Source organism: Bubalus kerabau, chromosome 3 (genome assembly GCF_029407905.1).
Source record: "Bubalus kerabau isolate K-KA32 ecotype Philippines breed swamp buffalo chromosome 3, PCC_UOA_SB_1v2, whole genome shotgun sequence".
Classification (NCBI taxonomy): domain Eukaryota; kingdom Metazoa; phylum Chordata; class Mammalia; order Artiodactyla; family Bovidae; genus Bubalus; species Bubalus kerabau.
Genome location: NC_073626.1, coordinates 47,060,303 through 47,075,067, shown reverse-complemented (window position 1 = coordinate 47,075,067; position 14,765 = coordinate 47,060,303). Strand labels below are relative to the sequence as shown.

The 14,765-nt window shown below is 41.6% G+C and overlaps 1 protein-coding gene across 3 annotated transcripts in view; it reads left to right on the top strand.

Annotated features, from left to right (window-relative positions):
- HMGCLL1 (3-hydroxy-3-methylglutaryl-CoA lyase like 1) overlaps positions 1-14,765 on the top strand; it is a 193,195-nt gene that overhangs the window by 116,669 nt on the left and 61,761 nt on the right. For all 3 annotated transcript variants that reach the window (XM_055571779.1, XM_055571777.1, XM_055571778.1), the window contains 2 exons: positions 7,870-7,933; positions 11,825-12,013. In XM_055571779.1, the coding sequence (XP_055427754.1) occupies positions 7,870-7,933; positions 11,825-12,013 (253 nt within the window). The remainder of the gene's footprint in view (positions 1-7,869; positions 7,934-11,824; positions 12,014-14,765) is intronic.

The window sequence follows — 14,765 nt, the reverse complement described above, 5'->3', positions numbered from 1 at the left end:
GTGAAATCTATTGTTTTTGGATGAAATGTCCTGTAGATATCAATTAGGTCAAATGTATTGTTTAAAGCTTGTGTTTCCTTATTAATTTTCTGTCTATATGATCTGTCCACTGATATGAATGGGGTATTAAAGTCCCCCACTATTACTGTGCTATTGTCTATTTCTCCTTTAACAGTTCTTAGCATTTGCCTTATGTTTTGAGGTGCCCCTGTGTTGGGTGCATATATATTTATAATTGTTACCTCTTCTTGGTTTGATCCCTTGATCATTATATAGCAGCCTTGTTTGTCTCTTGCAATGGTCTTTATTTTAAAGTCTGTTTTTTATCTGAAATGAGTATTGCTACTCCTATTTTCTTTTGATTTCTGTTTTCATGGACTCTCCGAGCTTCTTGGATTTGAGTGGCTGTTTCCTTTCCCTTGTCAGGGAAGTTTTTGACTATAATGTCCTCAAATATTTTCCCATGCCCTTTCCTTTTATCTTCTTCTTCTGGGACCCCTATGATTTGAATGTTGGGGCACTTAATGTTGTCCCAGAGGTCTCTGAGACTGTCCTCATTACTTTTTCTTTTTTCTTTATTTTGTTCTGCTTCAGTTATTTCCAGCATTCTATCTTCCAGCTCACTTATCTGTTATTCTGCTTCAGGTACTCTGTGGTTGGCTCCCTTCAGTGTATTTTCAGTCTCAGTTATTGCATTGTTCATTGTTGATTGTTTATTCTTTAATTTTTCCAGGTCCTTGTTAAACTTTCCTTGAATCATCTCGATTTGTGCCTTTAGTCTATTTATCTGTGCCTCCATTTGATTTCCAAGATTTTGGATCATCTTTACTATTATTACTCTGGATCCTTTTTCAGGAAGACTGCCTATTTCCTCTTCATTTGTTTGGTCTTGTGGGTTTTTACTATGTTCCTTCATCTGCTGCATATTTCTCTGTCTTTTAATTTTGCTTAATTTACCATGTTTGGGGTCTCCTTTCTGCAGGCTGGAAGGTCATAACTCCTCTTAATTGTGGAGACTGTACTCCAACTTGTGGGGTCGGATCAGTGCATTGTGAAGGTTTTCTGGATGCGGGGACTTGTGCTTGTGTTCCCATGGGTGGAGCTGGATCTTGTCTCTCTGGAGGGCAGTGCCTTGTCCAGTAGTGTGTTTGGGAGTGTCTGTGGGTTTGCTATGGCTTTGGGCAGCCTGTCTGCTAATGTGCAGAGTTGTGCTCCTGTTTAGCTGAAGAATTGGCATGGCACATCCATCCCGGAGCTTGCTGGCTTTTGAATAGGGCTTGGCCTTAGTGTTGATGTGGAAGCCTTTGGGAGGGCTCGCACCTATTAATGTTCCATGGGGTTGGGAGTTCTCTGGTGGTCCAAAGTCCTAGAGTCAAGTCCCCTGCCTCTGGGGTTCTGGCCCATCCACTAACAGCAACATCAAGGCTTCACAGGTCACACAGCGCAGAAGACAAGCACCCTGGATTAATGGCAAAAAAACTTTTAATAGGCAAAAACATCCAAAGAGTTTCACATACTTATATTGGAAAAAGAAGAGGGGGGAAGGAGAAAAAGAGGAAAGAAGGATAAATAGAGGGTGATTAAGTGAAGAGAGGAATCAAGCCAATAAGTAAACCCCTAAGTGAAAATGGATACTATATATTAGACTCTCAAAGCTACAGAATTAAAAACAATAAATCAAAAATCAAGCATCAAAAACATGGAAAATATTACTCTCAAAAATACAAAATCAAAACATCACAACAAAAATAAAAATGCATGCAATTGATTTAAAACTAATTTTTTAAAAGAAAAAGTATGTTATAAAAATAAAAAAGGAGTAATAAAGAACCATATTAAGTGGTGCTGGGAAAACTGGTCAACCACTTGTAAAAGAATGAAACTAGAACACTTTCTAACACCATACACAAAAATAAACTCAAAGTGGATTAAAGATCTAAACGTAAGATTGGAAACTATAAAATTCTTAGAGGAGAATATAGGCAAAACACTCTCCGACATAAATCACAGCAGGATCCTCTATGACCCACCTCCCAGAATATTGGAAATAAAAGGAAAAATAAACAAATGGGACCTAATTAAAATTAAAAGCTTATGCACAACAACGGAAACTATAAGCAAGGTGAAAAGACAGCCTTCAGAATGGGAGAAAATAATAGCAAATGAAGCAACTGACAAACAACTAATCTCAAAAATATACAAGCAACTCCTGCAGCTCAATTCCAGAAAAATAACGAAACTAAACAGACATTTCTCCAAAGAAGACATACAGATGGCTAACAAACACATGAAAAGATACTCAGCATCACTCATTATCAGAGAAATGCAAATCAAAACCACAATAAGGTACCATTTCACACCAGTCAGAATGGCTGCGATCCAAATGTCTATAAGCAATAAATGCTGGAAAGGATGTGGAGAAAAGGGAACCCTCTTACACTATTGGTGGGAATGCAAACTAGTACAGCCACTATGGAGAACAGTGTGGAGATTCCTTAAAAAACTGGAAATAGAACTGCCATACGCCCCAGCAATCCCACTGCTGAGCATACACACTGAGGAAACCAGAATTGAAAGAGACACGTGTACCCCAGTGTTCATTACAGCACTGTTTATAGTAGCCAGGACATGGAAGCGACCTAGATGTTCATCAGCAGATGAATGGATAAGAAAGCTGTGGTACATATACACAATGGAGTATTACTCATCCATTAAAAAGAATACATTTGAATCAGTTCTAATGAGGAAGATGAACTGGAGCCTATTATACAGAGTGAAGTAAGCCAGAAAGAAAAACACCAATACAGTATACTAATGCATATATATGGAATTTAGAAAGATGGTAACGATAACCCTACATGCGAGACAGTAAAAGAGACACAGATGTATAGAACAGTCTTTTGGACTCTGTGGGAGAGGGCAAGGGTGGGATGATTTGGGGGAATGGCACTGAAACGTGTATAATATCATATATGAAACAAATTGCCAGTCCAGGTTCGATACAGGATGCTCAGGGCTGGTGCACTGGGATGACCTGGAAGGATGGTATGGGGAGGGAGGTGGAAGGGGGGTTCAGGATGGGGAACACACGTACGCCCGTGCAGATTCATGTTGCTGTGTGGCAGAACCAATACAATATTGTAAAGTAAAAAAAAAAAGACAATATGAGAAAAATAAAAGGAGAAAAGAGGTGAGGGATATATAGAGAGTGGAAGCGAGAGGAATGTCCAAGTGTTTCCCCTTTCTACCTACTCCAGTTGAGCTGCCCACTCAGAATGTCCTCCAGCATATCTAAGAAGGCCTCTAGACCTGTTGGGGGCAGTTCAGAGTCAGCTTGGACTCAGATCTTCCCTTGTTCCAGCTTGCACTTGCTCTCAAACTCTACAGTTGCTCCTAAAGTGCACAGACCCAGACTAATTGCAGGAGTGTAAACTGCTGGACATGCCCTGTCCAGAGTGCTTTCCCCCTTCTTTGATTTGCTCATGCAGCACCTGGTGTTCCACTTTGGCTTGGGGCCCACCCTGTTTGTAAGTCTCTCTCCAGTGTCCGTTCCCCACTCAGATGCAAGGAGGTGAACGGAGCTGCTTATTAGGGCTCAGCTGTACTGGGAAGACCAAGGGTTACCACAAATGCCACTGGGGTGTGTGGGGAGTGCTTCCGTGGCGTTGGCCTGTGGAGGTCGCCACAGTCCGAGGCGGGTTGTGAACTTCCCCAGGGGAGTTGGTCCCTGGTTGTGACAACCTGGTCATAGCTGAGCCACTCAGGCTCCCAGGAAGACGTGGGTAGAGACCCACAGCCACTCACAGCTTGTGGTCTTTGGGGTCGAGACTAGAGCAGCCGGCTGCCTTCTGCCTCTGGCTCACGAGCCATCTTCTCTGCCTCTGGGGCTATAGACCCCAGCCACTTTCCCTGCTTCGGCATTCACCAGGGTGGGGTCCTTTGTCCTGTGAGAGTGCAGCGTTAGAACGTGGTATCACAGCCTTCCCATGGGGATGACCTCTTGCTTCTCTGAAGGTTCCAGAATTTTCCCTGATCTGCCTCTGTGGTGTCATGTTAGTCCCCTCAGAGTATCTTCACAGTCAACGGTGGTCCTCTCCTGAGGACTGGCCCTCCAGACCTGAGCCTCTGCACCCAGCTCCCCCTCGCTGTGGGTGAATGCGAGCCTGTGAGCTGCTTCTCAGCAGAGAAGTCCTGTTTGGTACAATCTCTGTGGTGAATTCTCCATTTTGCCTTTGGAGCACCTATCTCTCTTTGCTCCCTTCTGAGTTTCCAAAGCTCCCCACTGCCCCTGCGTGTGAGGGGATTTCCTGGTGTGCAGAAACTTTTCCTCCTTCATACCTCCCTCCCAAGGGTGCAGGCCCCCAACTCCTAATCCTCTGTCTCCCTTCTCATCTTTATCTTTTTCTCTACCTCATTTCTGAGCAGATTGGTTTGCCTTTCTGGAAGTCTGGGGTCCTCTGCCAGCATTCAGAAGATGTTCTTCGGGAATTGTTCCACATGCTGAGGAGATTTCTTGATACATTTGTGAGGGAGAAGGTGGTCTCCCCATCCTATTCGTCTGCCATCTTGAAGGTTTCCTTGAGTGGTTTTCAATTTTGGCAGTGCAGTAATTTTTAATTTTAATATATTGATAGTTCGATTCTATCCCCTGAGCTTCTGATTTAAGTCGTTTGGCTTGTCCTACCCATTAGTGTCCTCTGCTTTTAAGCTCTCTAAGATGATTCTGTATAGCCAAGACTGAGAAGCACTGTAGTAGACTGCCTGGGAAGAGCAGAAGTCTAGAAACTAACATCTGCCACCAAAGCAGGTATGGCAGCCTCTTTCCATGACAGAGGCCTCTTCACATTCATGAAAATGCCTCACTTTTTACCAGGGGTTGGCAAGCTTATTCTATTAAGAGCCAGGTAGTAATGGCAACCCACTCCAGTACTCTTGCCTGGAAAATTCCATGGACAGAGCAGCCTGGTGGGCTGCAGTCCGTGGGGTCACTAAGAGTTGGATACGACTGAGCATCTTCACTTTCACTTTTCACTTTCATGCATTGGAGAAGGAAATGGCAACCCACTCCAGTGTTCTTGCCTGGAGAGTCTCAGGGACGGGGGAGCCTGGTGGGCTGCGGTCTATGGGGTCACACAGAGTCGGACACGACTGAAGTGACTTAGCAGCAGTAGCAGCAGCAGTAATATTTTAGGTTTTGTGAGTCAGATGATCTTTGATGCAGCTGCTGCTAAGTCGCTTCAGTAGTGTCCGACTCTGTGCAGCCCCATAGACTGCAGCCCACCAGGCTCCCCTATCCCTGGGATTCTCCAGGCAAGAATTCTGGAGTGGGTTGCCATTTCCTCCTCCAATTCATGAAAGTGAAAAGTGAAAGTGAAGTCACTCAGTCGTGTCCGATTTGTAGCGACACCATGGACTGCAGACCACCAGGCTCCTCCGTCCATGGGATTTTCCAGGCAAGAGTATTGGAGTGGGGTGCCATTGATGCAGCTAATATTATGTTATTATAATGCAAAATAGCCATGGAGTGTAGGTGAGCAGATGGGTATAGCTTTGTTCCAATAAAATTTTTGTTTGCACGAGAGGGATGAGCAGGATTTGGCCTCTGGACCTTCCCTTGCCAGCTTCTACTTTAGGGAGTTAAAGTACAGTTAATGAACATAGTTGAGAGACATTGCATTCACTTTGCAGAACGAAGCCCCACATGTGAATAGGTAATTAAAAAGGTGGAGAAGAATGTGTGAAGATAACATGCAATGGAGGGTGAGGACCGGGTCAAGCACAGGCCAGGGCAGGGCTGGTGGAGAAGCTTGAGTGAGTGAAAATGTACCCTGAGAGAGTTAGGGGCATGGCATGAAAGGGCAGTTGTGGCCAGGCTTTGCCACTGGAGTTAAGAGAATGTAGGTGAGGTGTGTGTGTATTTTACATTGTCTTACGTTTGTTGTTTCTTGCTTGCTTTGGTTTTCGCCTTTAGTGGGATGGCAAAACAAGGATGGTTTTTGCCTTTAGGGGGATGTAATTAGAGAGCCTGGATTTCATTTTTAATCATATTTAGATATTTTGGGTTCAGAATAAATGTACCTCTATTTTCAACACATTATCATCATTGTAGCTGAATTGAAAATATGTCTTTTTACCTCCCTTGCCATCTTCTCCAGGGCTGTGTTCACATCAGAACATTTTCTTTTCCACATATCTTTGTTAAATTTGTAAAAATCACTCAAGCATTAAGTTTAAATTGTAGTGATTGAAAGATGGGAGAAATGGATTTCCTGTCCAGCATAGCTTCCAAAGTTTACTTAAATGTATCCTCTTTTCTCCTCCTCTGTCCTCATAATTGATTGCCTGGCTATGGAACTGCTTAGTTATTTTAATTCTAAAAACCCAAATTTTATTCACACATTGATACTTTTGAAATTCATTTGCATCTTTAGGATCAATGGATATATATTGAATTATTGAATCTCTGTTTCATGTTTTTACTCCAAAACCTGTTGTGAAGTTTGTAGTATATCTTCCAATTGACATCTTTTTAAAAAAAAATTTCAAGTATAGTTGACTTAAAATGTTGTGTTAATTTCTGCTGTACAGCAAAGTGATCCAGTTATATGTATGTATGTATATACACACACACACACACACACACACACACACATATCAAGGAGACGTGGGATCATCTTTGCTCATGTTTTTGCCTCCACCCTTTTGTGGCACCCACTTCCAGAGTTCATGATGAGTTGCATTTTGGAAAACAAATTGGATCTTGTCATATAAGTGTTTCAAAATAATTTTGAGTGATCTTAAAGTTTCAACTCCATGGCATAGCATTCAAGACCTTGCTATCTAAAGCCTTTCATATTTGGCTCCAAAGAACTGGGTCTCCAGTCTTCCCCACAACCACTCTCCCTTGTGTGAACTGCTTAATTCCTGGTGACCAGGCATGTGATGCATTATATTCAGTGTTGTAAAGTCTCTGAGAAATCTTTAATAAAACAGGATTGGTGTTGAGCTGAAAATAGCTAAAAAGAGACTTTTCCTAAAGTTTCATACTTTCAGATGGAAATGTATCATTCTTGCAGGAAAGGCTTGACTTTTTATATTAAATGGTTGAAGAAGCTTATGGAATATCTTTATTTGGAGCCGTTTAAACACAGACTAGACAGTCTTTGATTGTCTTGGGGATGATTTAGGTAGACCCATGAGAGATAGGCAAGGTGAAGTTTGAGTCTGTGGTCAGTTCTAAGAGTTTTGGAGTGATTAATGACTGTATCTTGGTGAGGTCAAAACATCCAAACAGAAATGAAGAGAAAAGTTCAGTTAGTCATCTACTTGCTGCCTATATGATTCCAAAGACCTGGATATTTAACAGTTGAATGTATGTACTTATTTAAATAAAACAATACATCTCAGGACTCCCTTAGTGGTCCAGTGGTTAAGACTCCATGCTTCCACTGCAAAGGGCACAGGTTCAATCCCTGGTCAGTGAACTAAGTTCCACATGCCAAATGGAACAGCTAAAAAAATTTTTTTAAAAAACAACAAAAATAAAAATATACCTCTCTGGTATTTTCTGCTTTTGTATTATTACTATAATGTAAGAAACCCCAACAGAAAAATACTTATTCCCATCTGCCATCAAATAACATATATCAAATTGTAATTAGAAAAATTTTTTAATTAAAAATATGAGTAAATTGAAAATGTTTCCAGCTGTTTTTGTCTGGTCTGAGAATAAGATAATAATGAAGGAAGAGAGTAAAATAAATTTTTCTGATGAACCTTTGGCTATTTTTTTCATTTTTATACAATGGAAATTAGGAAGTAGCTTATCCACCGGACACATATTTATATGGCTCTGTATTTTAAACTTAGGTACGTATCCTGTGCCCTGGGCTGTCCATATGAAGGAAACATCACACTTCAGAAAGTGACAGAAGTAAGATATACGTCTGCTTTTCTGGTTCATGGTAAAATGATGTCTATTTTTAAAAGTGGGCTCTTTTTCCTGCTGTTTATTACATCTGCACCACAAGGCCAAAAAGAACTGTGGACCTGGAGGCATATTTGATCACTGAGTTAATAGTTGTATTTTAATGCTAAAGACCTAGGTAGTGGCTATCACCGTCCAGAGTTAGCATCTGAGTCTTATGATTTGGGTGTTCAAAGACGGAGGGAATAAAAACATCTGTTTTGTTTTTATGTGAATGGAACATAGTGAGTGGCCTGTCTACTTTCTTTTGGAATGTCAGGGCCGTTTTTGCACACATCCTTAAACTTTGCCCTGGTTGCCCAGGCGTCCCTCTGCTGTCTCCTGCCTATTTTGACATGTGTATGAGTCCACGCTGCTTCCATGCTTTTATTCTTTTTATATCCCATAGCTCTTTCTGCTGAGATTCAAATTGCCGTTATTCCAGAGGCAGAGGCAGATATACTATAAAATAATGAAGCTTAATTAAAAAAAATTATTGATGTATGGTTTATTTACCATGTTGTGTTAATTACTGCTATACAGCAAACTTATTCAGTTAAAAACATACATATATATTCCTTTTCATAGTCTTTCCCATTATGGTTTATCATAAGATACTGAATATACTTCCCTGTGCTATACAGTAGGACCTAGTTGTTTATTCATCCTATATATATAATATTTTGCATCTGCATACAATTTAAATTTTGCTAGCATCAGACCCTTTGCCGGCATCAGACCCTCCCAAGGGTCTGTTATTAGTTTGTAATCACAGTTACATATTCTTTTCTTAAAAAACTGTTTCCAAAATAATATGACTTCAGACTCCACAAAACCCCAGTCCCACTCTGCCTATACCCCTACCCCTCGCTCTTCTGCCTCACGCCGCCTCTGGACAGACCTCCCACAGCCTCAGGCTCTTCATTCCTGCTCCACAATGCCTGGGGTGCTGCCAAAGAGAATCACGGAACAGGCAGATCAGAAGTGTTAGGAATTCAGGACCAGTGACCTAGCCTGGGTCTTCTGTTCCACCCCAGGGTGGGGCCAGCTCCTGGTCTCACTGTCCAAAATGACTCTGGCAGACTGTGTCCCTCCGCTGAATCCTCCCCTTCACTTACTCGCCTGCATGTGCAACTGCAGAGCCCTTCCTGTTGATACTTGAGCATGCGCAAGCATACTCCATCTGAAAATTTCCTTCCTTCCTTTAGTCGGCATCCTTGGTTGGCTAGTTATTGACAATCCTCTCCATCCCACCACAGCTACACTCCCAAGGGCTGTCTGCATCACTGGTGCCCACCTATCTGTGTGGCATCAACTCTTCATCATGTCCCCAGTGATGTCTAGACCCTTCATGGTGCTGGAATCCCTCTTTGTAAGATTGTTAACTTGGCACTGGGATCAAGAAATGTGAGATTCCCCTTGGTGTCCATGGGTTTGTTCCCTATGTCTGTGTCTGTATTTCTGCTTTGCAAATAGGTTCATCTGTGTCATTTTTCTGGTTCAACATATATAGCACAGGGAGCTCTTCTCAGTGTTCTGTGGTGAACTAAATGGGAAGGAAATCCCCCAAAGATGGGATATATGTATAAATAGAGCTGATTCATTTTGCTGTACAGCAGAAACTAACACAATATTGTAAAGCAACTGTACTCCATAATTTTTTTTTTTTTTTAAAGAAATGCGAGATCCTGTTCAATCCTTCTCTTGACTTCTGAGCATAATTTGGGGCTGGTGACAGTCCTTCCAGCCTGCCATTCTTGTAACCCTGGGATTTCCCTGACTCCATGCTTAGAATTTTCCTTCAATCACTTGGGTGGCAGCTTCACTTTTCTTTACATGGCCATTAAGAAATTCCACCATTTAATAGGCTTTTTGTATAATTAATGACTGTGTCTACATGAGGCAAAAAAAACATATCCCGATGGAATCCAAGAGAAAAATTCAGTCACCTACATGCTTTCTATATGATTCCAAAGACCTGGATATTTAACAGTTGAATGGATATACTTAAATAAAGGAGAAGAAAGATGAGGATCAGCATTACGCTTTTTAATCCAAGTTTCCATCCAGTAATAGTCTCCTACCTGGACTAGGTAGCCCTTCTGAGTGCCTTCAGCCTGTTTTGGATGTTGATTGACACTGCCTTTCTGAAACATCAATCCAAGTATATCATCACCACTCCACATTCAGTCAAGGTTTTCTGCTGCTCTTATGATAGAATCCTCAACCCAAATCCTAAACCCAGTTGGTTTGCAAGGCTGTGTGCTCTTTGAATGCTCTGCCCTGGGCCTTCCTCCCCAGCGTTATGGAGCCCTGTTGCCCCTCAGTTTTTACTTTCTTGTTGCAACTGTCCTTTGCATTTGACCCCCCCCCCGCCCCCCACCTTGCCCCCTGGCATGTGGGATCTTGGTTCCCTGACCAAGGATTGAACCTACATCCCCTACAGTGGAAGCACAGAACCCAGTCACTGGACCAACAGGGAATTCCCTTGATGTTCCTTCCTACTTGGAATGCCCTTCACATTTGATATTTTAGTTGCCTCAAATTCCACCTGAATATTCTTCTCACATCCTTCCTTTGCCACCTCTCCAACAAGTTGATGCTGACTTTATCTCAAGCTGCACTGAGGCCCTTCCTGTTTGACAGATCTAGGTCAATTTCCTTTGCTTCACGCTCTTACAATCTTGTTTCTTTGTTCTGAAATTATTATTTTAGCTGTGTTTACACATTCCCGAGTGGAATTGATTAGGGTCTGTCCTCACTTGGCTCCAGACTCCATAATACCGTGAGCCTGGACATCTGCACCCCTGTCATATCCCACCACGCTAGGCAGTGTCTGGAGTAAAGCAGGCACTGAAGACTAACCTCAGGCATGAGTTTGGGGGTGACCAGGTGTCTGATTTTGCACAAAGTGATTTTTGTATATTCTCATTTCATTTTTACAACCAAACATTTCAACACTAACTTCACCTTATTATTATGATTTCAAAAAGTTAAGTAGTAAGGCTTAGAAAATGTGCTGCATAAAGATGTTTTACTGTTTATATTTTACAGAACAGAGACTGGGGCTTCAAAAACTTCATCTTCTGCCCAGCATCATATGAGGAGCATAGATGAGGTTTAAATCTAGGCCTGTGTGGTTGCACAAGCTGTGTCTTTGTCTACATACCATGCGGCCTTAAAGCAAATTCATGTTTCTCTTTGAAAGTAATATTGTTATTTGACTTGAAGGGAACTTGAAATTTACTAGGCTCAAGATCATCTGTTTATGAGCTAGAAATTTTAAGACAAAAATATTGTGTCTGTAATCAATTACAAAGTTACTTGATTGATATCTCTTGACCTCTAGTTTAATGGTTTGAGGAATACTATTAATAGTTTCAAAGTAAATTTCTGATACTTTTGTTAGATTAAAAGGCTGAGAAAATAAGCCTCCCATTATTGAAATTGTAACTTATAATTTTATCATTGAACATACAGTTACACAGATAGATATGGTTCTAAGGCAAACTTGAATGTTAGAAACAGATAATTGCGGGAATATCAATGGACATGAGTTTGAGCAAACTCTGGGAGACAGTCACTGAAGGACAGGAAGCCTGGTGTGCGCAGTTCCTGGGGTTGCAAAGAGTCAGACACAACTTAGTGACTGAGCAACAACAGAGATGTCATTCAAAGTTTTATCTAATGTTTGGGATTCACAAGCAAGGAAAAGACTAGAAAACTAAAATATATGTTTTCTATGAATACGCATGTGATCTTAGTTGTTAGGTTTACCTCTAGATTACATTTCCTAAGGAACAACGGGAGTTGAGTCCATTGATTTCCATTGTTTTACTTGCTTGCTTTTTCTGGTAGGTGTCTAAGAGACTGTATGGCATGGGCTGTTACGAGATATCCCTGGGAGATACAATTGGAGTAGGAACTCCAGGAAGCATGAAGAAGATGTTGGAAAGTGTCATGAAAGAAATCCCGCCCAGGGCTCTTGCTGTTCACTGTCATGACACCTATGGACAAGCCTTGGCAAATATCCTCACGGCCCTTCAGGTATTCTGTGTGTGTGTGTAAAGGTGTGTATACTTACTTGGCATACGAATGTATTAAGAACTTTAGTGAGATAATATTTATAAATTGCTAAGAATATAACATTTAAACAGTAGTCCACACACAGCACACACTCAGGAAATATTTGTCAATTTGCACATGCTGTTTTGGGCAATGGTGTCTCTTATTACAGTTCATTTGATTTGGTAAGATCCCTGAATTTGTTCTTTTAAAAAGCATTAATATTCTCAGGGCTATGTCTGTTTCTTTCAGCTCTCACTTGCGCTCAGCCTTCCTGAAAAATGATGGCGTTGTGGGGGGTGCAAAGCACAGAGATAGTAGCACATACTGTTGTAATCATGTAACATATGCTCTTTTGGATAATTTGATGCTCTGTGATGAGGAAATATGGTGCTGAAATATAGACTATTTCGTTTAAGATGTTTTCCTGTTGTTGGCAAGCATCCTTTTGAAAGGACCCCTGGTTTTTATCAAGTATATTCTGATCAAAATCAAGAGATTTAGAAAGTTGGAGGATCCAGAATTGCTTATTAAATTCTAATGGTACCTCAGTTCTTTTTAATGTATTAATTGAAAAGAACACATAAATTGCATTTTAAAATATTTACTATTGAATCAGTGTTATTTGTTAAACTTGACTAAAAATAGATTCACTGGACGTTCTTTGAACCTAAGATTTTGACAACTAAAGATAAGAGTGTCTGAAAGCTCTTTGGTGAGGCTGGAAATCAATGCCTGAAGCTTAATGTCACCGTCCTGCAGTGCACAGTCGTTTGGCAGAAGTTAAAAAACCCTGTGAAGATCAAGCCCCACAAGGGCTTATTTGGACTTTGTAACATATGTGCACAAATCCTTATTTATCCTTTGGAAGCAGGCAAGGAACACTGTATTGAATTAGAAGAAAAAATGATATCCCATGGACTTTGGGGCGTGGGAATTTTGACAATTTTCTTTCTCTTTTCCAGTTTCTAAAACAATAGAAAACTAGGCACTGCTTCAGGATTCTGTGTTCAGCTGCAACTGTAACTTATTAAGTGTTCCTCACCAGCAAGTTCCTGGAGAGGTCTGTGTGTGTGTGTGTGTGTGTGTGTGCCTGTTTTTCTGTGTGTCTCTCTCATTTCGTATATGGATATATCCTTTTTGAGTTATATTTTATTCATGTACCATATTTATTGCATAATGAGTGATACCTTAGTTTGAGGGAATCCAGGGCTATAGTGGAAATTCTGGAAACTCAAACATCTAATATTTAAAGTTTATGCCTCTTGAAAATGCCCCACAATAGTCCTTGAAAATGGCCAATTGTGAGTGTGACAGTTAGGAAGGCCTATCTGAGGAGTTTAAAATCAGATACAAAGAATGAGAAGAGGGACTTACCTGGTGGTTCACTGGCTAAGACTCCATAGTCCCACTGCAAAGAGTACAGGCTCAATCTCTGGTCTGTGAACTGAGATCTTACATGCTGGGGGTTTTGGCAGAATAGAAAAAAAAAAAAAAAGAATGAAAAGAAAGTAACCTCAATCAGGGGCATGTGGGGGTATGGGGGCATCAGTGTGTGGAAAGAATGTTCAAGCAGATGAAACACCACTTGGGCAAAAGGCCTTGGAGAGGAAGATGATGTCCCAGGAGCTCTAATAACGTTATTCAGGGGGAAACTGAGCTCTATAATATTTGCTGAGTTAGTTGAGCTGCAAAGTCTCCATTTACAAAGAGATGAGAACTCCATTTCTGGAGCGTTTGCCCATCCATCCTATAACAGCCATAAGGGGTGCAGGTGTAGAAAGAACGCTTGGCCCAAGCAAGATGGGGAGCAAAGGTCAGAACCTGACCCCCACCAAATACCACATTCTCAGTCAAAAAGGATGAACCAGCAAAACTCCCAGCTCACAGAGGGAGAAGGCGGCAAGCATAGTCATTCTCAAGGCCTTGGCTCTGAGTAAGGGAGAAATACAGAAGCTCCCTTTACACTTCCTATCTTGTTGGCTCTGATGTGGATTTAGGATTCAAATTCACGTTGCCTGCAGAATGTGAAAGACCCGAGCAGATGAGTGGCTGTGGATTAGTAATACCTATAGGTGTCAGGAAGAATATAAATCTTGTCAGAAGGAACATATCTTAAATTTAAGCTGAACTGTTTGGAACCTGTGTGTATGTACGTCTGTGTGTGTCTCTGTGTGTATATATGCGTGTGTCTATGTCTGTGTGTGTAGGTGTCTATGTATGTATGTGTTTGTGTATGTGTGTGTGTGTCTGTGTGTGAATGGATATGTGTGTGTGTGTCAGGGGAAGGGTGGATATTCTGCTCTGCTCTTGTACATGTTAGTAAGGGGGCATGTCCTCAAGCACTGGGCATTGTGTGTTTTGTCCCCTTACTATGTACACAAGCTCCAAGTATATGTGGGAGGCGAGGGGCGAGGAAAGTGTGCTTGGAGCCTGGCAGGGGCCTCAGCCCGGAACTTGACATGGAGTCAGTGTGTAAGCAGGCAGAGGAGAGGGTCAGAGCGGTTTCTCTAAGAAGCACCGTGCAGCCCAAGTGGCCGGTTCAAATGAACTTTTGAGGAAATGGTCAGAAAGCAGAGCCCTGCTGGGGAAGCTCACCACTCAAGCTGGAGAGTTTCTTTGCTGCTGTCTACTTTCCAACAGTGGTATCCAGTTTGATAAGCCAGTGACAGTGTGAACTATGTACGCTCCTTTCTCTTTGAATCTGTGTGTAGCTGAGACGCTCTGTCAGTAT